Source organism: Haematobia irritans, chromosome 5, assembly GCF_050003625.1.
Source record: "Haematobia irritans isolate KBUSLIRL chromosome 5, ASM5000362v1, whole genome shotgun sequence".
Taxonomy (NCBI): Eukaryota; Metazoa; Arthropoda; class Insecta; order Diptera; family Muscidae; genus Haematobia; species Haematobia irritans.
In genome coordinates this window covers 32,759,044-32,785,178 of record NC_134401.1, presented here as the reverse complement: position 1 = coordinate 32,785,178, position 26,135 = coordinate 32,759,044, and the positions used below count along the sequence as shown (strand labels likewise).

The window sequence follows — 26,135 nt, the reverse complement described above, 5'->3', positions numbered from 1 at the left end:
TTAAACTCGAACTTAGTAGTAGGGCTGTCACCCGATATAAATCCCGTCCCAAAATCCCGGAATTTTCGGGACCTTTAAGGTCACAAACATTTTATAATTACGAAATTTTTCAAAGAATAATAAAATTAAATGTTCTAATATAGTAAACAGAAATTCAAAAGAAATGACAATATGTTTTATAAAATTTATTTATGAGGTATAATATTGTAAAGTGAATATGAATCCCACTTTAGTATAAACGTTGCCAAGGAACTTGATTTTCAGTCATGCCAAGCAGAGTAAACATATATATCAAAAAATCTCAGTACGAGTTACTACTTGTTCATGAAACCCAAAATCGTCCCTAGAATGAATCTACAATAACTTTAGATATATTTGCTATAAAACTCCAAACTTTGCTATGAACTCATCCTTTATGATTTGCTGTCGAACACCGACACAATTGCGATACGACAGACTCTACTTCTCGAGATATCAACGATTGATTTTGGACGTTTCGTCTCGAGGCGAACGAAAATTTCACGAAAAGGCAGTTAGTGTCTACCTGAAACAAAAAATAAGTACCCACCTTAAGGTTCGATAACATTTGTTGACTGTCTTTTACTGAACATACCCATTCAAAACGTTTATAAGCTATCGGAATTTAACCATCTCTAAAATCAAATCAAAACAAAAAATTGATTTTGTACGAAAGGCGCTTAAAATTAAATTGTAAGTAACATTTTCTAATATGTATGTAGCATGAGGAAAATAGCAGAGTATAAATAAACCACATTAAGAAGAAACAGGGATTTTTAAATTTAAATTTATCTAAATTTAACCGCGTAGTGATTTGTGGAATGTTGAAATAATAGTGAAACAATTTTAATTTGTTGTTGCTGTTGTAACAGTTTTTAATTTAATTTCATCCATTTTATTCTAAGCTTTGGTACTTCAACAAGTGTCCAGATCTAGGAACTCGCGACAAGGGTGGGGTGCGTCTAGAGTGATCTGGTGGTGAGTCGGGTATGTTTAATTGGGCAAGTGCAAAGGTAACGAGTGTCATGTGGCCCTAGGTTACAAATTGGACACATCAGCTGCGCTGCTATCTATCACTGATAGGTAGGAATTGAGACTGATCTTACTTGCCTGATCTTAGTTGGACCAAAACTACTCTGGTCTGCCGCGGGAGGTCTCTTTCCTCCGGTGCTATGGGCGGTGGTCGGACCCCGAAAACAGGATTAACCTTGTTGCTTCTCACCGCTTCAGCTACAGTATCCCCATGAATCCTGTTCAGACCTGTCTGAACAAGAGGCTCACTTTTGCAACGCTGGATCTTGCGTTCTAGAAGATGAACATCAACCCTTACATTCCTGGGTGGTGGTTTCCTATTCACAAGATGGTGGTTTGGATGGCTACTGGGATAGCAACCCAGGAGGTACTGCTTCGACAACATATAATTGTTTATACGCACTGGGATGATCTTGGTCTCCGCATAAAGGTGATCCAGGGGTGTACTACATAGACATCCCGTCGTAGTTCTGAGGGCAGCGTTCTGACAGGCCTGGATGTTATTCCACCTCGTATCGCTCGTTTGAGATGTCCACTCTTGCGCTGCATAATTTACCACTGGTCGGCCAATTGCGTTATATGTAGTCAACAAGGTTTTTTTGCCGGCAAGTGACTTGAGGACCTTGTTTCTAACGTGGAGCTTGTTACAAATTGCAGTGGCATGGGCAGACGACTTAAAAAGGCTGTCGAATGTGACCTCGAGTATCTTGGGGTCATTTTCGACAGCCTCAAATTTCTAGCAGTGAAATAAGGAACAGGTTGTCGATCGGAGCGATGGCAACTAATAAGTGGTTATTACCTTTTAAGCAGACTTACCTACAAGATTACCGTGTAATGAGAGTTTTTGCTGGGTATATTGCCTTCTAACAACTACGCAAAAAATTGTTGGTAAACATAATCAATTTTGGCCTCAGAATGGCTTTGGATTATGCAATAAATGTGAATTGAATTGAATTGAAAAATTTGTTCATATAGGTTTATAATTATATATACCCCGACATCTCCAGTTTTGACTTCTTCAAACTCCTGGAGAGACAAATTTTGTTATCACAAAAAGAAGTCTAACAATCATGTAAACATTGATCCGCTTAATAATATATAGGTTTACAATAATATATAGCTCCCATATAAACCGAAACACAGATTAGACATCTGGTTAAAATTTCGGCCCATAATTACATTTAGTCCCCATAAAAGGCGACCCCCAAATTTGACTTCTGGAACCTTCTACAAGAGTACAGTTCATCCGATCTGATTGAAATTTGGTAATAGAATGTCAGTTTAACCCTAGGTTTGGCACCAATTTTTTCTGCATTATCTGCCACTATTATGTATAATATATATAATATATTTTTGTTATGTATAATATATTTTTTTTTATTTGTTTTGCAATCTGATATTCGCTGCAGAGAAAATATTGTTTTTTGAACATTATCTGTTCCACAATTTTGAAATCGGTTCAGAGTTAGGTATAGATCCCATATACATATATCTTTCGCCCGACATATACCCATGTTACTACAGAGGCCAAAGTTTTACTCCGATCTACGTGAAATGTACAGAGAATAGAATTAACATTCTTAATATACATGCCAAATTTGGTTTAAATCTGTTCAGATTTAGATTTTTTTATATATATCTTTCGCCTGATTTATACACATATGGCCACAGAGACCCAAGTTTTACTCCGATTTACGTGAAATTTTAGTGAAAGATTTAGATATAGCTCCCATGTATATCTTTAGTCCGATTTATACACATATGACCACAGAGAATTTACATGAGAATGAATTAAGCGAAGATCATATGGAAAACGAGGGTGAACTATCTGAATTAGTCAGGTAGCAAATTTTGGTTGGTAAAGACGGATTTAAATTGTATAAAAATCCTCAATGGATGCGAAAACATGAATTTTTTCGTTAATCTCGTTTTAACGGCCCCAAACCAGTTACAAAAAACATTGAGCATTGTAGACACACATATTTTTTTAGTATGTACGAATTTAAAATTGTGATAATAGACCATGGAAAATGACTTAGACCACTTTAGACCGAACAAAGGTTTTTGCCCTTTCTGGATTGGAAATTTTAAAAACCTTAGTCACAGGCTACGTACAATATTAACCATAACTTTTGATAGAAGTGTCCAATAAACTTTTGACGGGACGCAATTCACATCAATCCAAATAAAAAACAACGAACTCCATCAAAAAATGCTAAGTCGACTTAGCGTAATCTGGAATGAGGGCATCGATATGTGCTACCATGATAAGAAAAACAGGAAGTGTTCTACAAGAGAACTGTGTGGTCAATGTGGGGCACAGATGGGTTCAAACCAAATGCTACAGTTGTCCAAAATATAAATATCTTGAGTTGTTATTTGTATTATTTTCATATGAAATGAATGAAATTAAAAAGTCAACTAAAAGTATCTTAAACCATATATATATACTTATATTTGTAAATAGTGGCAAATTTTGAAAAAAAAAACAAATAAAAAAATGCATTGAAGAACTGCTATATTGTAAAAAAAAATTTAAATATGTACATATGTCATCGCATAAAAATTGGATAAATATTGTTGAAATGGCAAGAGTTTCAAAAATGAAATATTTACATTTGTATATTGTACCGAAGCTTGGGTTAAGCTCTCTAATATGCATGCAAATAATGTTCCATATCGGTCTATAATTATATGTCGCGTTTCCAGAATTTACTTCTTGAGCCTCATTGAGGATCATGTTTCAGCTGATCCGGTTGAAATTTGGTATGTGATGTCAGATTATGCCTTCTAACAACCATGAATACATACCGATCAAGAACTGACGATTAGAATACTTTCACGATTAGAATACTTACATAAGATTCATTCGAAGTTCTTATCATGCTCACGTGGCACCTGATTTTCACAAATTTGGTAGTACCATGACCAAATTATTATTTATTAATCGATCTTATTAATAATGCATGACTCATATACTTTCGTTCCGTTTTAGAAAAAAATTTCCATATAAATGCATTGTTCGATTTTCACAAATGCTGTAATACTAATGTCATTTATTAAAGAATATTGGAACTTGTTCTTGTATATATTCCACTGGAAATCAACTATATAGTGATGTCACCCGTATATAATCGGCTCCGCCGTACTTTAGTTCCTTCCTACTTATCCTAACCAACTTGGTTCAGTTAAATTACCCATATAAAATTCTCATTTTCTTGTTTTCAATCTTTCTTTTATTAATAATAATTTACAAAATTTATTGTGCCAATAAAGGTTTTCGGTTTTCATCGTCTTTTTCAATCATTTAGATTCATGATACAAATTTTCTTTAAAATTAATTTAATAATAAAATATACATATAAGCTTAACTTAACAAAAACATAGATAAACATATGTGTATATGCATTGTGTATAAAATTAAATTATAATTTACAATGATATTAAAAAAAAAAAATCATAAAACATAAAAATAAAACAATAATAAAAAATACATGTACATAAAGAATACATACATATAATTAATAAATTCTAGCTAAAAGAAACAACAATATTCATACATGTACAATATATTATATTTTTTTTTTTCATAAAGTTCACGAAGTGATATGGTATATATACTTCATTAAATTTTTAGCGCTCTGGGTTTTCTTGTTTTGTGTTGTTTTTCTACTCCTTATTTAATAACAAAGATGTGTTTAAATTCAATTTGAATTGAATCGTTAATATGGGAATTAATTAAAATTAATGGCAATTACTTTATACAAACAAAACAAAATGTTTTTTTTTTTTCTTTACAAATAATGGAAATGGATTTCTTTTATATGCAATATTTTATAGTAGTAGTAGTGTGGTAATATTATGTGTTATATTAGTGTATGTATATGTAGATATTTATAGTGTATGAATATAATTGTAGATGAGACACATGGTTTGAGGGGAAGTGGTGGATATTATTTTAACTAAAATTCCTTTTTCTTTAAAATGCTAAGAAATTCTTTTCCTAAATCCTCTAAGGTATCATCAGCAACAAAACATATATTCCGGGAGGGTAAAGGACGGGGTTGGCTGCCTGTTATCATCAAAAAGGATATGTTTTCCAATTAACCACTAGATATGAAAAAGAAATAAAACAAAATTATTACAGAGATTTACAAAAAATCATTTGATAATGAAAAATAAAATTGTTATTAAAAAAAAAACAAGCAAAAAGGCAGTTGTTAAACGGGTTTATTCTTTTGATTTGTGGCATCCACCACTTGTCGTTTCCAATGTAGCTTTTTGGTCCCACATGCATTTGTTTTTTTTTGTGTCATCTCCTTTTGGGCCTAGTGTATTTTTATGTGAAAATCCATATCCAGGCTCTATGCCGCCATATCCATTAGCTGTATTGTTTGTATTACATAAAATCCTTGGCAATTTGTAATTTAGCATATCCGCCTCTAATTTTTTATGTAGATAATAAAGCAGCCATTACACCATATTTGAATTTTGAATTGGGTTTAGTATGAATTCCTTGTACAGTTTATGTTTTTGTTTTTGGTTTTAGTTGTATGAGATACCCCATGAAATATTTCTATGAATTAAATGGCCATAAGATCCTTTGGGTTTAGTTTATTTTCATTATAATTATAAGATTTTCTATGATATTTTGATTTTGATATTTTAATGTATTCTTATGAATCATGCTTTGCTTTAACCTCGATTTCCTTTGGGTGGACTACTAGCAGAGGCTTACAGTTTGTGAGTATGGATTGGTGGTTTTATAGGTGGTGGTTGTGTTGTGTAGGTGAAAGTTTGGATGGATGGATATAAGGCTTTTAGCTTTTTCCGTTTCCGTTTTGTTTTACTATCTTTGACAGGCATGTGTGTAAGTGGAGTGTATGTATGGATGTTTATAGATGTTGGTATGTAAGTGTATATGGGATTTTTTTTGAGTTGCTTGGGAAGTAAAAATGTTTTAGTATAAATTGTAGTGGTGAAACGACGACAGGAATGTGGTGATTTTTTTTTAATTTAATCATGCTGCATGGCTTGAAGAGAGTTTCTTGTTTTTGGGGTATGATTTTTTTTATGTGTAATAGAAGAAATATGATGTAGTAGTAGTAGAAGTAGAGTATTTTTTTTCAATAATTTGCTAATTCAACCTTTATGAGAGTTGTATGCTTGAATTTTAATGAGTTGTATGTTTGATTACATTTTTGTTTGTAAAATTGTATTAATATGGTAATAACTTCAATGGTGTGAAATAAAATCGATTTGAAAACAATTTTGAGGTGTAGCGATTCGCTAACATTAACCAATTAAAGAAAATCAAAAGGTGACTAATAAATATAGTAACTATACTACCTTCTTGGAGCCACAGTTATGATGCGATATCGCTCAAATCGATTAAGATTATGAGATTCATATACAAAATTATAAAATCTATATATTTAACCATGTATAAGAAACTTCTCACTCAGGTGAAGCTATATCATAGGGATGACTTGTAAATCAGCGAGGAAGAATGCTTCAGGCATAAGGACATGAATATAGTTTTTATTGCATGGGATAGAGGATTCCGTTGCTGCCATTTCACTTTAAGCCCAATATTGAAGAAGAGCTGAGAAAAGATATAGGATTTTTTACTCGTGTAAAAAAGCTATAGCGAAAAACAGGGGACTAAAACCATTTTTAATTGGCTATATTACTTCGAATATAACTATAATACAATCCTGTATTGGAGTCTACTAGCCAGAATGTTAGAGAGTGAATAAATGATTTTAGAAAAAGTATAGAAAATGACGTGTTTGTGTATCTCAGGCGCATTTAGATAGACAGGAACATATTGCCTTAAAGTCATATTGCTTCTAATGTATATTGGCCAAACTGTGGTTGGTTGTTACGGCCACAGTGCAGTTCTCGAAAAAAATGCCAACCATAGTGGAATCAATTTTAGGAGAAAGACATTCCTGACAAAAATTGGCAATATTGATTTCCATATGGTTTGAAGCGGAATGGGAAAGAACTCAGAACTTAGCATAACGTAAAGATTTTTCGAGTTGAAAAGTTAACAATCGAAGACGTGACATATTTGAGACTGAGACAAACATTAGTATAATCACGCATAGCCGGCATAGTTTGCCGTAACAAATGGGCAACTGACTTAAGGAATATGGCACGTATCCTTATAGGGAATGAGTTAGCAATGCTAGGAAGTACCCTACGTATTCCAGTGGTATCAGACTCTGTTGGTATGACTCTAGCCAAGCTAAATCTAAGCCAAAAACAAAACAAAAATTAAACTTAACCCTCTAATGCCCCAATTTTTTGCCAGCTGATTAAATATTCAATGTTAACGATACAAAATCAAGAAAACAAAACAAGAAAAATGTATACGGTAACATTCAGTATATGCTGCAAAGCCTCGTGAACAGTTTTAACTAAGTTTTCTTTTTATTTTACCAATCATTGTTGTCTTAAGATGTGTTTTACTAAAAGCTTCCAGATTTAACGAAGACCGCCTAAAGGCGGGATTGGGTATTAGAGGGTTAATACATACACAAGATTTAATATTATTTCCAAGGTTTAATTTTTCACTCTTGATATCTTTAAACATTGTCATTGCCAGATAGGGGAGTTCGTAACAATTTTAAGGAATACAAAATACACGGAGAATATAGTGTGATTTAAAAAGTCTTAACCCCTAGGATATAAATAGATTCAATAAAAACGTATATTTTCTATAAAGCATTCATTCTCGTTTATTGAGTGATTATTAGATGTATTCCCTTTGGTTAGGGGCTAATGTGTTTGGAAGGAGTAATTAATGTGTCAAAACAAAAACTACACAAAAAACTACAAATCTAATTTAAATATTAAAAAAAAAAACATAAATAAAAACATGCACTATGTTTAAAGCTTGCTATTATAAAGGGTGATTTTTTAGCTGTCATCTTTTTGTCAACACTGGCTTAAAGAGGCATCTATAATTTAACCATGGATCGTCGTACAAAATGCGTGCTCAGTACAGCGCGCTTATGTGTTCAGCGACGAAACTCATTTTTGGGTCAATCGCTACGTAAATAAGCACAATTGTCGAATTTGGAGTGAAGATCAGTCAGAAGCATTGCAAAAGCTACCAATGCTGCCAGAAAAAAGTCACAGTTTGGCCCGGTTTATAGGCTGATGGTATAATTGGGCCGTACTTCTTCAAAGATGATGCAAATCGTAACGTAACTGTGAATGATGAGCGCTACCGTGAAATGATATTCAATTATGTTTGTCCAAAATGCAAGAGCCTTACTTGCATGATATGTGGTTTTAAAAAGACGGTGCCACATGTCACATAGCACGCGTAACAAATTCAGTTATTGAGAGGCAAGTTCGGTGAACATTTTATTTCACTTTAGGGACGGGCCAATTCGCCGCCTAGATCGTTCGATTTAACACCTTTAGTCTATTTTGCTGTGGGGATATGTTAAAGCTCATGTCTATACAGGCAAGTCCGAATTGAAAGACAACATTGAAGCATTTATTTGGGAGATACCGGCCGGAAAGAGTGTGCGAAAATTGGACTAAGCGGATGGATCATTCGAGGCGCAGTCGCGGTCAATATTTGCATGAAATAATCTTCAAACATTAAATTATATGGACCCGTAATATCGATTCAAATAAAGATTTCATGCATTTTTCTGAGTTTTGCGCTTTTTCCTACAGCTCTTAAAAAATCACCCTTTACAACAACGGATACAAATCACATCGACTATGTGGGAAAGTACACACAAAAAAGGATTTTAGAAAACAAAAAATATTTTTCCAATTGAAATTTACAGTGGCTTTAAACCAATTTTTTTCTGTATTAAATTTTTAAGAAAGTTTATCATACTTTGTGGTTTATCATACTTTACTACTTATGGAGAAAAAACAAACATATGAAATGGAATAAAATTTAGAAAATTGTGTGAATAAAAAAATTAATGAATATATGAATCATGAAGAGAAATAATATGGTGGTGGTAAGCAAAACACAACCGTTCTATGAAGTTTAGCTTGAGCAAAATATTTTCTAAAGTGGATTTCTATGGGGTTTTTCTATAATAGTTGCTATAAAAATATATTGAAAATGTTGCTTACCGCTTACTTAAAACGGATTTTGATATACGTTCTATTTTCATTACAAAAATATTTGCTATTTTTTTCGATTTGTAGAATATCTATAGTTTTCTATGTGGTTTTGGGTGGAGTGGTGGTTGTGGGTGGAGACAAAGAGAGAGAGAGCCTCGTACTTTATCTCTCCCTCTATTTAGGGGGTGGTTAAAATAAAATGCAACAGAGGGAGAGATTGATGAGTTGTAGTAATGGATGGGTTGGTTGGTGGGTGGTAATGGTTTTTTCAGTTGCTGATGTTGTTGTTGTCTCTTCTTGATTGTGTCGATGATATCATGTAGTTCTTATAAAGTTATAATAATTATTTATTGTGTTTTTTTTTGTTTACTGTGATATGGGGGAGAGTTGCCAACTCATTTGATTTGTGTTCTTAATCGTCGTATTAATTTTTGTGTTTTTATTTTAGGCCTCCTTGATGTAGCTAATGATGGTAATGATGATTGCTGATGATGTGGATGTTTTTGTTGTAGTGGTTGCGGTTGTTGTTTATCCGAACCTGTGGTATATGTGGATGATGATGTTTGTTGTAATTGCGAGTTATTTGCTTGTGTTGGCAACACCACTTTGCTATATGTTTTTTGTTGCTGCTGTGGTTTTGGATGTTGTTGTACTATAGAGGCCAAACGATTGGTATTATCACCAATATAATTTGTAAATGTTGTCACACCGGCCCCCGAAGTCTGATGCGATGATGTTTGTCTTTGCTGTATGATTTCCCCATCCGGTGATGATGATGTTTCCTGTATGATTTTCAATGGCTGAGGAATGAATTTATAACTATTGCTACTACCATAAGAAGTAGAACTACTACTACTGCTACCACCACTAGCGCTGATTGTGGCAGAAGATGAGCTACTAGTGGTGGTTTTTTTATTATGTGGATTTTTAGTACTAATACTACTACTACTGCTGTATGGGGAAGGCGTACGTTTTAGAATTTGTGCCTCGAATTGTAAGGTGGGCTGTATGGACCTCTCGGTTTTATCCAATGTCTGAGTATCTTCCACTGTGGTCTTTTTGATTGCACCAGCAAGTGATGATTCTGTGCTGGTTTCACTTAAAGCCTGTAGCTTTTTCACATAGGCTTCCAATAATGTAGGATTTATTGATGAAGTTTTTTGGCCATATTGACTCTCTCCTCTAAGGTCGGGTTTAGCCGTTGTGGCCATTGCTAAATCTGAAAGAGATGTGGTAGTAGCTGTGGCTATGGCGCTCGTACCATGTGATGGAGGTGATGATGTATTTGGAATGGGTGGAGATGCTTGCTGTTTCTGGGGCGTTGGCTGCTGCGTGGTTATGGTGGTGCTTATGGATGGAGTTATGTTGTTTAACTTACGTTTTTGTTTCTCTATAGTCTCATTGCTCTCATCGTTGTCATCCCCGCTGTCCTCTCCCTCCGCATTATCTCCCTCATCATCAGCATTATAGGCTTCATTGTTAACATTGGCCTTATACAGATGTTTGGAGGCCGCTGGATTGTTAAGGCTGTTACTATAAGGTTTAGAAGGCAAATTGGAAGGACTATTGTAATAGGGTTTATTATTGTTGGTTGAGGGGCTACTACTTCTACTTCTATTGCTATCGGTATTGGCTTGCAAAAGTTTCACATAATATTGAAATTGTTTGCGTAAACTCTTAATAAGAGTTGAGGTATTTGGTGAGGGTGTTGTGGTTGTGGTGGACATGTGTAATGTTCGGGGTTTATATGTGGTGATGTTGTCAGTGTAATGATTTTGTAGAGATTTACGTGTGGTGAAATTACGCCGAATATCACTGGTGTTGATGCCACTGGGGCTTATACCATTGCGGGTTAAAGATTTCAGGGTACCATCCTCTGGGGAGGTGGACACTGGATACTTATGATTTCTATGTAATACTGTTAACGGTTTTTTGGTAATCATTGAGTTTGTCATTGCCGTCGTCGTTGATGTCTTCGCAGTGGACGGGGTAGTGGGTGTATTGTGTAAATTTTGCCATAATTGTGACAGATATTGATAGGTGTTCATATTAAGCATAGGTCTTTGGGGTAATCTTTGCAATGTCCCATCATTTTGTTCTTGATGTAGTTGTTGTTCATTATCCTGACGTTTCACCATTGTCTCCTCATAACTATTATCGTGTGGTCTATCAATATGATTATATTCATATTGACCATTTAAATCTTTCGCTTTTGTATCACTATTTTCATCTACCCCCTCATCCTGGGGAGATATAGATAATGAATCGTTTTCTTGACTTTCATAGGAATCGCTAGTGTCTTCTTCACTTTGATCTTCCTCTAATTCATTGGCAGTCTTTAGACCAACATTTTGATTGGGATCATCTACATAAGAGAATTGATAAACGTTTGGAAGCAGATTATGATGATGACGATGATGTCGTGATGCGCTTCATGAAGCGCCACATGTTGCGATCGGAATGACATATTGCCGCATCATGATGCGCTTCATGGAGAGCTTCACTTTCCCAAAAATACTCCTCTTATTCCTCACCTTCATCTTCATCGATTTCTTCGCCGCCTCCGCCATCTTCTTCTTCTTCTTCCTCATCGTCATTTTCATTTTCATCATCATCTTCATTGTCGTCATTATTTTCATCATCTTCGTCATCATCCTCTTCGCCTTCTCCGTCAGCTTCATCGTCATCTTCATCATCGTCTTCATTCTCTTCGTTATTCACTTTATCATCTTGGGATAAATCTTTAACGTTATTTTCATTATCTTCACCAATGGCTTCATTGGATCTTTAATATCGAATTTGTTAAAGTAGTGTAATTTCAGGAAATGTGGTATTGATTGTTTAATGTGTTGGTGATCAGTGTTCACAGAATTGTTGGTGTATTTTTATTTTATTGTGGTTGTTGTAGTTGAAGTGTAATATTTGTTTTGGGGGGTATTTTTTAAGGGTTTGTAGAGTATTTGGAGATTTTTGTTTGTTTTTGAATTATAAATAGACAGGATAGTAGAGTTTGTAGAGTGTAGAGATTGTTTGAGTTTTTTGGAGTTTTGAAGTAAATAGTTGTCGTTTTGTTGTTTTGTTAATAAAAACGAAAAGAAGTAAAGTTATCAATAAAACGAAAGTAAATTTTTGTAGAAATTTCCAAAAAGTTAAGTGCTAAAAAATTAATTCAGCATTTTTTCCTTTTCTCTTTACTTAAAGAAAAGAAAACAAACAATATAAGTGCTAAAACTACAATTTCCAAATTCTTTACCAGAAAAACAAATGTGTTACTCAAATTAAGTACATAAAAAATAAATAAAAAACTTACTTGTAGCCTGAACGATATTGACCACCATAATTGGTAATGAGATTAGATGCTACTGGCAAGGCAGTACAACGACCATCCAAACAATGCTAAATTATAGTCATAATTAAAAAAAAAATCCAAAAAAAGTTTCTAAGTGAAATCTTGTACTTACCAAATTATTGCCACACGTTGATCCTTCGGCGGCTGGTCTATAGGCTACACAATAACCAGTTTGAGCATCAAAACAGAAAAGTTGTGCACACACTCGCTCATCTTTGAAACAAGCATATGTGCCACGATCCCTTCGACATTGGGCATCTAGTGAAAGTAAAGTACCAGGCAGAGAGCGACCTAAGGCATTATCCTCATGGGGAACATTGTATAAACAGGTGGCAGTGGCACCACTTGAATTTGGAGGGAACAAATTAAGAAAATATATCATTTAGAAAAGAATTAAATAAAAAGTAAAGGGAAAATAAAAGCATTCATGTGGAGAGGAATATTCTATACAAATAACAGAATATATATTTTCAAGAGTATCTATACATGTATTTGTATACATGTACGAGTACGTATGATTACGTACATTACATTACTTTACGTATGATTCTAAATCGTATTCATCATTCGCCTAATGGGCAAATGTAATTAATCACAATAATAAACCCCTCACAAAATAAAAAAACACAATTTTTTATAAATAATGTAAGGCAGGAATTAATATGGAAATAAAGAACCCATGCGTTCTGATAGATATTATAGCTATATTCACCGAAAATAAAGTGGACCCTTTTTTGTAATAAATTTGGAAATATAGGTCTCATAATTTATATTATAGGCCTTTAATGTCTCTCGAACTGAATACGAGCATAGATCACTCGCTAGGCGAAAGTGGTACTTTTATGGCTCTAATAAAATGCCACATACAATAAATATTTTAGAACGTGGAATCATAATTTGACTTTGATAAGAAATGTTTTGCTACTTCAATTCATTAAAAGTGCTTTATATTTAAGAATATTTGGCTTTGTTTTGATATAAACTTAATTGAATTTAATTAAAAATAATATAATATATTCTATATATTAAATAATTTTTTTCTATATATCAGTTAAGTTAGTTTTAAGTTTTTGTGTTTTTATCTCAGAAATGTACTTTGTGTGTATACTTACTTTAAGAAATGTTGAAAACTTTGCACTGAACAGGCTGACCAACGGAAACCCCTTTCTGTGTGTCTCAAATCGGACATAATAAAGCCATCTTCCCAGCGACAACGTTGGGCGCCAGGTCCTCCCAAATAACTAGGTGGTGGTGAGCCATCATGAACAGCACCAAGTCTGTAAAGAAATCAGCAATTTTTTTGTTATTTAAATGAACCAAAAGACAAAACTCCAGTAATAACAAGATTGACATGTTTTTTGTTTTGTTGGAAATTTGCTCACATGGCGGATATGCATAAATTCCATTACTTCATATTAAGTTTACAACAATAATATGTAAAACAAGTTTAATATGAAGAAAAGAAAGAAAGACAGGCGGACAAAAGAAAAATAAAAAAATTAAGCAAAGGAAATTTCATTGCTCAATTTAAGTGCAATATTTATGATAATATAATTTTATTTTTTGTTGGAATTTTTTTTCATAGTTTTGTTTAATCATTTGCTGTATTCACAGGGAGATAATATCGAAAAGTAAAAATATAAAGAAATTACTTACAAATGGCCCACTTCATGAGCGGCAACAATGATGCCACTGAAACCACCGGTATCTTCAATGATAGCAACACTGTTGACTTTTTCCAGACGTCTATTGACCACGCATGCTCCTCCAACATAGGCAAAGCCTTTTTTTATTTTTTGTAATTTGTAAAGAAAACGTAAAAAAAGAAAATCCCATAATTTTTGTTTCGTATAAAAAATAAACATTTTAAACAAACAAGTTGGTTTTTAACATCAGATATTTGGTAAATGACCAGTAAAATTATATAAAAAATTTAAATCTTTTCTTTAAAACAACTTGTTTGTTTTTTTTATATAATTATAACCTATACTTAGTATTGATGTTACATTGTATATGAAGCAGTTAAATATTATCTAAGTGCAGTTATTGGATTAATTTCTTATTTTTCCACATACATTGTGTTAGTAATTTAGAGATATTGCGTGATGTCGCTAATGGTGCTGTAAATTACTGGTATCCCAATCACCAAATTTAATTACAGAACTTGATGATTCAATTATAGTTTAGTTTTGATGATGTGTTGTGAAATTTCCATTTACCAGACATTTTAAAAATACAAAAAATATAATATAAATTTTAGGTTATATTCAAAACCTAAAATTTAGTTATATTCTCCAGTAATATTTCATTAATTATGCGAGTATGCTTATTCATTTCGTTTTATTGCAGCATTTCTTAACTTTTTGCGATATTTGATAGTAATCTTCTTTAGCATTGAAGCTTGTATTTTAATCTAATTTAATTTTTTGTGTATAATTTCACATTTTAAATTAAACAATAGATAATGATAAGGTTTATTTAGCTACCTCGATTAAAAAAAAAATAATAATAAATTTAAACCATACCTACTATATTTTGCTAAATGGATAGATTGAAGATGAAACGGTATACGTACATATTAGGTACCCAAGTATTTTTCTGTCTTCGAACTAATTCTATATAATAGAGTTCAGTTGCTATTTTGATTTATTTTACACAGATAGATCGAAGATAGATTCTAAATCGGAATCAGATTTCCAGGCCTTGACTATAACTCAGTTGTGCAAATAGAAATTTGAACATTCAGGGAGGATGTGTAGATTCGACGAGCAAATGACCTGGAGTTAAGGCAATTGTGTTGAGAGTTAAGTATGGCCAGATTTTTTCATACATCCACGATTTATTATGAGTTATATTTTTGGCACAAAGACTTCATTTATAACAACTGTTACATAGATAAATCGAATATTAGGTAGCGAAGTAAGCATAGCGGAACCACATATACTTTTTCGCCTTCAAAAAACAAACAAAAAATTTCTGCAGATGAAAGAACGAAAAATCATGAAGCATAGGTTATTCAAAACCTGTCGCAGTCTATATATGTTAGTGTACGAATAATTCGAGGAACAAACCTAATAACGCCTAACTTGAATGTCAGACTACAAGCTAACATGGATGTTCCTTTTAACCCTACCCTATATTGGACAGAAAGATATAGTTTTAAATCCGTCTCTAATATGAGTTAGTTAAAACATGTGAAAAACATATTACTGTATTATAGACAAAAAACATTGATATGATCTTGAAAGACAATTATTCACAAGAAAATGTATAAAAAGACAGAGTACAAACAGAATTGTAAAAGAACTGAAGTAAACATCAAATAGACAATTTATCAAAATTATATACACATCTATTCAGGAAACAAAAAAATTAATTGTAGAATAAAACGTACTTGTTTATTTACAAGAGAAATAATTTTAGAGATTTTGTTTTAATTCCAATACTTTGAATAGATAGCTAGTCGACATTTTTTACAGTGTCAAACTCAGATTTATTGAAGAAAAAGTTTATAGAAAAATGTACTAAAAGATCGTGCTAAATAATATTTCATTTTCATTGATATCTTTTCAGAATATAGTGTTGTTGTTTTGCGGATTAGTTTGCTGTTTATTACCTGCAGTACCACGGTTACAGTCACGAACTCCAACTTCACGTCTGCACATATCAAGTCTAATTCGATTTTAACAATAAATACGGTAAGTAGTATTAAACAAAATAATTTGTGTATTAAATTAAAAGTAAATCGAAATAAAAAGAAAAAAAATGTAATTTTGCCAACGACGAAGGAGCAAAGAAAAGACAAAGAGGCAGGAAACATGAGAAAATGGATAGCAGTTATAATAAAATATTAGTTAATTAGAAAGCAACTTTTGTTGAGGTGTAGACAATATTTTCTGTAGTAAATTTGTGTACTTAAAGTCGAATGCTTAATATAGAAATAAAGCATTGCCAATTTTCAGAAAATTGTAATGAAGTTTGTTAAAAATCTCGAGATGTTCTTGCGGATACTCCAAAAACCTTCAATAAAACTATGTGTATGGCATAAAAATATTATGGAACACTTGTCCATTTAACTTTGCACGGTTTAATGTCCTGTTCCTGTTATTTGTATGAAATCCAGTTCAAAAGAAAAGCAGTCACTCAAATTCGAATCAAATTGGATTTTTTACAATTGTTGGCCTAACTATAATCTATAATTACGTTTGCCATCACCATAAAGTTATGAATTTAATATAATTTTCCAATGTTGGTCAACAAGGATAGAACTGTTGTTTTTTTTTAATGTAAACTTTTTCCATAATTTTTATAAAACTAGAATATATTATATTCAACTGCTTAAAAGAAGTTTCTGTCTAGTTTAAACATTTGGTTTTTAGTACATTCTATTATTAATTATATCAATAATATGCAATTTTGATTGTAACATGAAATGAACAATGGATGGGTATGGTTTGCCATATTCTCTTATACATTGAAATATGTAAATTCTTACCTAGATCTTGGATGGATTAGGTTTACCTTTTTTGATCCAGTGTTACTAACACTATTATATTAAAAATTATTTTAAAATTCCATATGACAAATATTGAAAAGCTTTTCAACGCAAGATTTAGTAAATAAACAATTGCTAACATAATATTCTGTGTTTTATATAAACTTCTGTTATACCATTAAAAATTAAATATTTTGTGTATGTGTGTGTGTTTTTTTTCTATAGAATTTTTTTTTAGTTTTCTATTCTAAGGTTAATTAAAATTTGTGCAAAATAACTACTAAAACACTATTTGTAAAAACAAACAAACTTAAAAACGAAATAGAAAACGTTATAGATCTTTACCGGCTGTGCCCTTGGTACAACGACCTCCTTTGCGTCTGCGACACATATCATACCTAAGATTTGTATTGGTATATACACACAGGAAAAAAGGATTGTGGATTTCGGTTTTATAATTTGGGAAAAGAAAAGACTCAATTAAAAAAAGAGGAGAAAAAAGGATATAAGGGAAAGGAAAGTATATAAGAAATAAAGTCAAAAAATTATTGTTTTTATCTTTAGGCTCCTTCTGTGAATTTAAAGAAGAACATATTTCAAGCTTTAAACGAAACTTACTTTGTAATGGCCACGGCAATGTCGTAAACAGGCAATCGTCTCTCGCGGAATAAATATTTACCCATATCTGTTAAAGCAGCAGCAGAATCAATAGCATCACGTCCTACACGATTTCTTTCCAAGTATGGAGTAGCGTCACGTCCCTATAAAAAAAAACACAAACCATAAAAATAAATATTAAAAAAAGGTTACAAATTAAATATAACATTTGGAAATTGAACATTTGTTTCAAATCCATACTATATGGATAACCTTTATGGAAATCCTTTTTTATGGGTATGCCTAGTTGAACTTTGAACTTCTTAGATGTAATTGTCTGTAAGATATTCAATAGTTTGCCCTTTTTCTAAAAACTAATTTTAATATATTTTTTCATAGATTTATCATTGCTTTACTTTAGCTTTGTAAATGGCACAAGACTTCTGTGCTAAACAAAGATTAGCTGCTAAACAGGTGCTCAATTGAGTTTTGTATTGCCTTAATGTAAACCAAAAACGTGATTTAAAAAAAGGCAAACAAAACATCAATGACATTTAGAAATGAAGATGGTAAAATCATGTGCTTCTTTTATTATATTGAAAATAATATTCCGGTTTTGTTACTGTGTTTTGAAACGTAAATATTTGTGTAGGAGAGACACGACCCGACTCATATGTTAAGAAGAATGCAATGAGTAGGGTGCACCACTGTTAAAAGGGAGGAATACTAACTTTTTAATGTGTTGAAATATTGGTCTGAGACCATGAAAAGTATATAGTCATGATGTTCGGGGACTTGAGAGAGAAGGGACCAAGATTGGATTTCAAATTTGATAACAGTTTTTCCAATTGCAGTGGTCGTAGGGGATTTGCGCCTCGAGAAGACGTGGGTTTCACCCTTTGGAAAAACATGTTAAAACTGGGTTAGTTAACTTTCTTTATAATATTTAATCACTTTAAATATTGAATGATCAGATATGTCAACTTTTCTTGTACAGTGTTTTAAAATCTAGGCGTTGTCACTTGTTTTACTCTTTTTTTCCTAACGACATTTACATTAATTTCTGATTTGTCAATCAGTTCGCTTCTTGTTTCTGTTAAAGTTAAAATTCTACATACTTTGCGATATGTGGTCTTGTAATTAATGTGTATAAATAAAAGCACAGTTACAACTATAAACATTCGTATTAAACCGTTAATAAATAATGTTAATACTAGTCAATAAAACATCTGCGTGAAATGGTGGCGGTACCAGTGATTTGATACACGTGACACCAGCAAGAAATGCCAATTGACAAAAGAACTTCATAATGGCGATATTAAATTATTCTAAATTCTGTCCACCTCTCTTTTGTTACAGATGTCTAAGCCCTCAGTTACTAAGGTGGTGCAAGAGTTTATGGTAAATGCTAATCGTCCTTATGCCATAAATGATGTGGTAGATCGCTGTGGTAAAGAATTGGGAAAGGCGGCCATACAAAAGTTGGCAATGATCAATATATATTATTGTCCATGATTTAAAAGCTATTACACTTTTTTAGATCTTTGGATAGTCTGGTGGAGAAGGAGATTTTATCTGTGAAGACTTATGGGAAAAATAGAATATATTTTCCCAAACAAAATGAAAATGCAATGGAAGTAAGCACATCCGAAAAGATCTAAAATAAGCAATGACTTCAAAAAACGGGAATGTTATATATTTTTTTTAAGTGTCCAATTACGACCCTGAATTCTATCTTGAATCTATATGTATATATTTTTTTCATTTTTATTTTATAGTTAAAAAAGAAAGTTCAAATAATGAAACAAAAATTGGCTCAAGCGCGACAAGTTCTACAATCTAAGGAAAATCAATTGAGTGAGATGGAAACTAAACTAAGGTCTTTAAGTAAAATAAAAACTGTGGCCCAGTTGGAAGAGGAGAGGGAAAAGTTAATGGACGATATTCGTGTAGTAAATGAAAAGTTACGCTATTATCAAGCCCAAGAACAAGAATCAAAGGTACACTTCATTCCTCCCATACAAGATTTCCATTGTGTTTCACTTTGAAATTTGTTTTCTTACGTTACAGCTTAATTCTCAAGATATCAAAAAAATTGAAAATAAATATGCAAATGTAAGTACAGCCTATCGTAAACGTAAACGCATTTGTACAGATATGTTGGATGCCATAATGGAAGGTTATCCAAAAACAAAAAAAGCTTTAATAGAGGATATAGGTGTGGAAACAGATGAAGAGGTTGGTTTCAACATCGAGATCAAACGCTGATTGGACAACGGTACTATCGATTTCCTGCGAATTTGAATTGATATCATGTAAAATGTATTTATGTCACTATTTTTTGTTATTGCATATTGTTTTTGTAGTGATTGATTGAAGGTTTGGTGGTGCGTAACATTGAATCATATTCTTTACGTTAATAGTGTAGGTGTTGGTAATTGTGAAAGCTATTCAATAAATCTTGTTTTTCGAATGTATAAAGTACATAAATGTGCCAATGTTCTTGTAAAAATTTTGAGAGAGTATTGTTTGAAGGGCTGGGGAAATATTTATTGGACATTTACGAGGGTGGTTTGGAAATTTGTTTTCGATCTAAGCAAGAGAAGAAACCAAAATTTAGGTACGTATGTGTATTCCCAAAAAAAATCTCAAAAGGGACTAAAATATCCTTCCTCCTATTTCTTATAGAGGAGTCCAAAACGGATGGGCTCTTATGGAATAATGTGTACAAGGCAGACCATTAAAAGTGGGAAAGAGTTTCAAAGGCTTTACTATGCCAAACGGATGAAGTTCACTGAGACTGTGGGAATACAATAAAATAATTAAATAGCAGAAACCCAATTATGACTTTACCAAGACTGGAGAAATTCCTCCATAAGCCCCAAATCGTTGCCAATCTTTCCCGAAGGAGTCGATGAAGAGAGTCAGTTTATTATCACAACGAAAGAAATTTCCAAAACGGGAATATGAAGTCATTTATACATCCGGGCCCTGATGTTATAGGCATTACTGTTAGGACTTTAAAAGCGGATTGCATAGCCCTCCACTTGGCCGTAATTATCACGACAGCTTAAATATACATACACTCTAAAACCTGTCTGAGGTAGCGGTGGTTTTCTAAAGCTAGGAAGCCGAATTAAAGGAATCCACAAGCACATAATAGACTCAGTGGTGGGTCATGGGGTTCGACCAAACGCAGTGGGGATTATACCCTCTTAGTAATGTTGGAACATTTCAGAGTGTTTCACCGCAATGTGAAACGCCGTTCGGTCGCGGCTATAAAAAGGAAGTCCCCTGCCGTTGAGCTAAAAATAGAATCGGGCAGCTCTCATTGTTAAGAGAAAAGTTCGGTATCGCAATGGACTGAATAGTCTAAGTGTGCCTAAACAACGGGCTGCCATTATACCTAACCTAACCCAATGGCATCACTTGTATACTTTGTGTTCTAAGGAGAGTGTTTTTTAAATTTTTTTGGTGTAGTTTCCGTCCAGCTAAACATTTCGTTCGTGTTTAATGCAAAATTTGAAAATGTCTAATCGCCGGAACGTTCGTGTCTTACCATCACTGAATTGCCAAAACTGACGTTTCTTTTTTATTTTAATTTGAAAAATATTCGTGTTAATTATTCCAAAATATTCATGTTCATGCATGACAAACCTATGAAAATGTCATTGTCCCTGTGGACCCTGTCTTTATATAAAACAAAAAAAAAAAACAAGAATTTGTGTTATCAACACAAACCAGTAGTCCATTCACTTCCTAAGTTATTGTGTTAGTAATGGCAAATGATACAAAAATGCAAATATTTCTTGACGTTTTTTTTGGTACGCTATTATTTCTTCAAGGGAACTGCAAGCAAAAATTTGGCATATTTGTGACCCTATGGGAGATACAGAAATGTTTTTCCATTCCATTGCCGCCAAAGTTGTCTAATGCCAATTTTTGAAAATGGTGGCAGTGGGTGTAGTTTTGAATTGAACCTCTAACGAATGTCTTACTTCTCAAGTGTGGGTGGTCATTTCGAATAACAAAAGGAGGAAAAAACCAATTGACAAAGAGAGAGAGAGAGAGGGCAAATACATTACAATAATTGTTTGAAATGTCTTTTAAAAGCGAAAGTCCAACTGGCCGATGGCTTAAGCAGAAAAAAAGCCCAGCGTAATATAAGTTATTCAAACAAAGCGCCATAGAGATTAGACGTTGTAATGCTGGAACTACATACCTACAAGTAATCGAATAAAGTCTCGTACCATTTCGTTGTAACTGAAAACCCAAAATGCAAATCTAGCAAAAATTTATGTGTAATTTTTCCGCATCAGATATTGCCTTGCTATAGGAAACCATAACAACTTTACCTAGGGACCGACTGGCAAACATTTAACCGACTGGCTAAATGAAATGCGACAAACCAAATATGCTCAATTGAAATTAAAGTGGTTTACTTATTAAAAAATGAAGAAAAATATATACTGAATATTTTTCGTTTTTTCATGAAAACTACACTCAGCAAAAGCACAGCACAGCACGAATTGTCAATTGCCTAATCTATTTTAATTTTTTCCATATTAGTTACTCACAGCGTGGGCTCACTTAATTCTTAGCAATTTTAATATATTTCGTCGCGTCTTTGGTTTCTATCCTGTTTTTGTTGTTGTTTTGTTTTGGAAAAACTAAATCATAGTTTTGATTTGTTTTCGTTGTCATTTTCTTTCGCTCGGTAGTCTGGGTAAATGAATAAAAAAATATTTAATAAGCCAGTTCATGAGTCGTGGCATTTGCACTTGCTTCACATTTTCAAAATTACCAATTCTAGTTAACATAGCTTAGGCCTAGGCCTTCTAGATATAACGTGAAACATGAACTCTTTTTTAATGACATGAGATTAAAAAAAAAAAAAAAAAAAAAAAACAAAAATAAAAATTCTATATAATTGCGTAAATTGAACTTTAATTGGTAGCGTGGATTATTTATAGAGCGCATGTGGTTGGTTTTCAATTTAGATTTATGATCTTAGAAAAGATTTAACGCTCGATTTTTATATGTAAACAAATATAAAGCAAAATGTTAACAAGATTTTTTATAAGGAAGTTGAAAATGTGTGTAGGTGTATAAGACTAGGAAATACCCTTTTCAAATTTGAAGCATTATGCAATGAGAAGACATTTTTGAAACGGAAGTCTTAATGATGGAAAAAGAAGCTAAAATGTTTTGCATAGTAAAGATTTTTCCGAATTGTGTTTTTTCTATTTGACTTCATAGTTTCTTTTATATATGAAGTCATCAAAAACAAAATAATTGAACAAAATAGATATTAGGAAGGTACTTTTTACATTTGTAATTACTTGGCGTATTTATTGTTATATGTTATTGTTTTTTTTTTTTTTAAATGCGTAAAACAGTCCAAACTGACGGCTGTTTCAAATTTCCATACCCTCGTGGGATTCGCACATCACCATTTGTTATTAGACCAAATACTGATTGCAATTATTAGACATATATGTTAATTCAATTTTCAATTATTGATGTCGACCAGAGTTTTTTCCTTGTACATCACCCCAATTATTATTATTGACAATTGATTTTATTTCTATATAAAATTTTCTCAAATTTTTATTTCTATAGAAAATTTTGTCAAAATTTTATTTCTATATAACATTTTGTCAAAATTTTATTTCTATAGAAATTTTGTCAACATTTTATTTCTATAGAAAATTTTCTGAACATTTTATTCCTATAGAAAATTTTGTCAAAATTTTATTTCTATAGAAAATTTTCTCAAAATTTTATTCCTATAGAAAATTATCTCAAATGTTTATTTCTGTAGAAAATTTTGTCAACATTTTGTTTCTACAGAAAATTCCCTCAAAATTTTATTTCTATAGAAAATTCCGTCAAAATTTTACTTCTATAGAAAATTTTTTTAAAATTTTATTTTTATAGAAAATTTTGTCAACATTTTATTTCTATATAAAATTTTATTTCTATAGAAAATTCCGTCAAAATTTTACTTCTATAGAAAATTTTGTCAAAATTTTATTTTTATAGAAAATTTTGTCAAAATTTTATTTCTGTAGAACATTTTGTCAAAATTGAATTTCTATAGAAAATTTTGTCAAAGTTTAATGCTATAAAAAATTTTCTCAAAATTTTATTTCTATAGAAAATATTGTCAAAATTTAATTCTATAGAAAATTTTCTCAAAATTTTATTTCTATAGAAAATTTTGTCAAAATTTAATTCTATAGAAAATTTTGTTACAATTTAATTCTATAGAAAATTTTGTCAAAATTTAATTCTATAGGAAATTTTCTCAAAATTTTATTTCTTTTGTCAAAATTTTACTTTTATCGAAAATATTGTCAAAATTCTACTTCTATCGAAAATTTTGTCAAAACTTTTCTTCTATAGAAAGTTTTTTCAATATTTTATTTCTATAGAAAATGTCATTTACATTTAATTTATTTCTATAGAAAATTGCATTTACATCAAGAATTATACCAATCTACCAACCAGTAAAAAATCTAGCATTTTTGGTGGAATTCTACAAATTATGGCAACTGTGGTTGAAAATTGCAATGAGACTGCTAGCTCCTCATGAAATAACGCCCATGAATCAGTATTTAAGAAGCAATGAACTGATATTAAAATCGCTTTATGGATATCAAGTAAATTCAGACTCTAAGTTTCAAGCAAATCGCTTCTAATTGGGTTCTAATATTTGTAAACGTTCAATCGTCTTTATGTACCTTACGAGTACAATGGTACGAATGATTGATATTATTTTAGCCAAAATAAAATATCAATACTATGGTGCGTATGATTTAATAGTAGTACGCTGGTGCGTATACTAGTTATTAAAATTATTACTAGTTTTTGTAATGTTAGTAATAAAAAGTAGTAGTATATGATGCGTAGATATATTAATAATACTTTAAAATAAAAAAAAAAAAACAATCAAACTGTAGAATCAGTATATTTGCTTTAAATGTGCACATCCAATTATGTGGGCGCTCTAACAAAGAATCAATTGACATAACCAACAATAACCTCTTTATGGATACAAAGTAACTCCAAATTATACATTTCAGGTAAATCGACTATGGTAGCTGAGAGTATTCCCAAAATTGTCTAATCGTTCTTACAGTACAATGGTACGTATGATTTATATTATTTTAGTCGAAAAATAAAATATCATATAATTATTGTTAAAACGATGACTACCCAGCAAAAAAAAATGGTTGTTGTTCCAAAGGCACAACTTTAAAAGCACTTCTAAAATGTCCTGCCAATGATGTTCTTTATTTTAACTACACAGGATATTCTTTTAATTCAATTTTTTATATCTCGCTTTTTTCATATTTTTAATTGGAAATTTAATCTTTGTTTGTTTCAAATGGGTTAAAAACAGAATAAGAATTAATTCAAATTTATTTAAATTTAATACAATACAATTTAATACAATTTATTTAAATTTTGTCGAATAAATCTAGAAAAATTGCGAATTTTTGAAAATATTTGAGGTCAAACGTTTCAGACAAGCGTTAGAATACATTATAAATAATAAAAAATTATAAAAATTATATATTTGGCAAAATATGATAATTTTTTTTAATTCACACCCAAAACACAGAAATCGAATCACACCGTAACAAATGATGTAAATTCAGTGCAACGGCCGTTGAAATAGTGGACATCCGTCCTATGACAAGCCCATGTTAAATTCATCCAATTTTTCACCACTTTTTGATCCAAAAAGAACATTTTCACTACTTTTTTGGCGACATATTTTTTTGTTGGGTATATTTTGTAATGTTAGTAAAAATAAGTAGTAGTACATGATGCTTGTTGCCCTTGAAAGCAAGACGAAAAGGAAATTCATTCCAAAATTTCTATTTCGAAGAAGAGAAATTATTTTTCGCTTGGATTTGTAGCTCCTTATTATTGAATAACAATTAACATATATCTGACGTTGATATATGATAGTGATTGTGTGATGCAGACGATATAAATACTATGCTACCATACGCAATCGATATTATGTTAAAAATTATATCTTTTTATGTCATAAGCATTAAATTTTAAAGAAAATCAATATGTCGAAAATTACATTTTTAATGTTTTTCAATTAAGAAAATTACATCCTCATAGCTTTAATGGCCAATTATAGAGTAATCGTTGTATTACAAAAAAAAGCACATGGGTTTCATTTTGACAGCCAAAGAAAATCGCACACAGATTATAAATCTTTTACGAAAACCTAAAACACATTTCGCTTTTAATTAAATTGTATCAAAAACCAAAAAAAAAAAATATTGTAATCACGACTCGGTAGACTTGCATTATTTAGCTTAAATTTCAATGCGTGTAAACTCTACTTCAACCAGAGGCAACACCTTAAGGAAATTGATAAATTTTTCAAAGTATCTGTCAAATTGTCTTTTACTGGGCATGGAAAAAAATGCGTTTCATGCTACAATGTGTGATTTTGGTGTTAATAGACTATACTACATAGCTCATAAGCGGAAAATATTGTTC

General features: G+C 31.7%; 2 protein-coding genes and 1 pseudogene across 10 annotated transcripts in view; 2 read left to right on the top strand and 1 right to left on the bottom strand.

The window, feature by feature from the left end:
* The first annotated feature begins 624 nt into the window (after nt 1-624).
* LOC142237415 (homologous-pairing protein 2 homolog) lies at nt 625-24,804 on the top strand. 4 transcript variants are annotated; one of them, XM_075308725.1, is made up of 7 exons: nt 625-711; nt 16,082-16,206; nt 18,960-19,081; nt 19,141-19,237; nt 19,379-19,600; nt 19,671-19,878; nt 24,689-24,804. In XM_075308725.1, the coding sequence occupies exons 3-6, from the start codon at nt 18,960-18,962 to the stop codon at nt 19,866-19,868; spliced, it is 639 nt and encodes a 212-aa protein (XP_075164840.1). In that variant the 5' UTR covers nt 625-711; nt 16,082-16,206; the 3' UTR covers nt 19,869-19,878; nt 24,689-24,804. The 4 variants fall into 4 exon arrangements, with proteins under 4 accessions (XP_075164840.1, XP_075164839.1, XP_075164838.1 ...); XM_075308724.1 differs by lacking the exon at nt 24,689-24,804 and adding an exon at nt 19,967-20,090; XM_075308723.1 differs by lacking the exon at nt 24,689-24,804 and having other exon boundaries at nt 19,671-20,090.
* sona (sol narae metalloprotease) overlaps nt 4,264-26,135 on the bottom strand; it is a 268,095-nt gene continuing 246,223 nt past the window's right edge. The window contains exons 8-16 of one of the 6 annotated variants that reach the window (XM_075308719.1): nt 17,622-17,764; nt 16,125-16,180; nt 14,165-14,291; nt 13,621-13,785; nt 12,621-12,852; nt 12,470-12,555; nt 10,538-10,692; nt 9,169-10,378; nt 4,264-5,160 (exon numbers count right to left, since the gene is read on the bottom strand). In XM_075308719.1, the coding sequence (XP_075164834.1) occupies nt 9,555-10,378; nt 10,538-10,692; nt 12,470-12,555; nt 12,621-12,852; nt 13,621-13,785; nt 14,165-14,291; nt 16,125-16,180; nt 17,622-17,764 (1,788 nt within the window). In that variant the 3' untranslated portion in view covers nt 4,264-5,160; nt 9,169-9,554. Of the gene's footprint in view, nt 5,161-9,168; nt 10,693-12,469; nt 12,556-12,620; nt 12,853-13,620; nt 13,786-14,164; nt 14,292-16,124; nt 16,181-17,348; nt 17,402-17,621; nt 17,765-26,135 lie in introns of all 6 variants that reach the window. The other 5 variants (XM_075308717.1, XM_075308718.1, XM_075308720.1 and 2 more) reach the window with 5 other exon arrangements.
* On the top strand, nt 7,944-8,677 carry LOC142237684 (uncharacterized; annotated as a pseudogene).

Coding starts and splice junctions, on each gene's coding strand:
- LOC142237415 (XM_075308725.1), top strand. CDS start 18,960: ATGTCTAAGCCCTCAGTTACTAAGGTGGTGCAAGAGTTTATGGTAAAT. Junction 19,082..19,140: donor GGAAAGGCGGCCATACAAAA/GTTGGCAATGAT, acceptor ACACTTTTTTAG/ATCTTTGGATAGTCTGGTGG. Junction 19,601..19,670: donor CCCAAGAACAAGAATCAAAG/GTACACTTCATT, acceptor CTTACGTTACAG/CTTAATTCTCAAGATATCAA.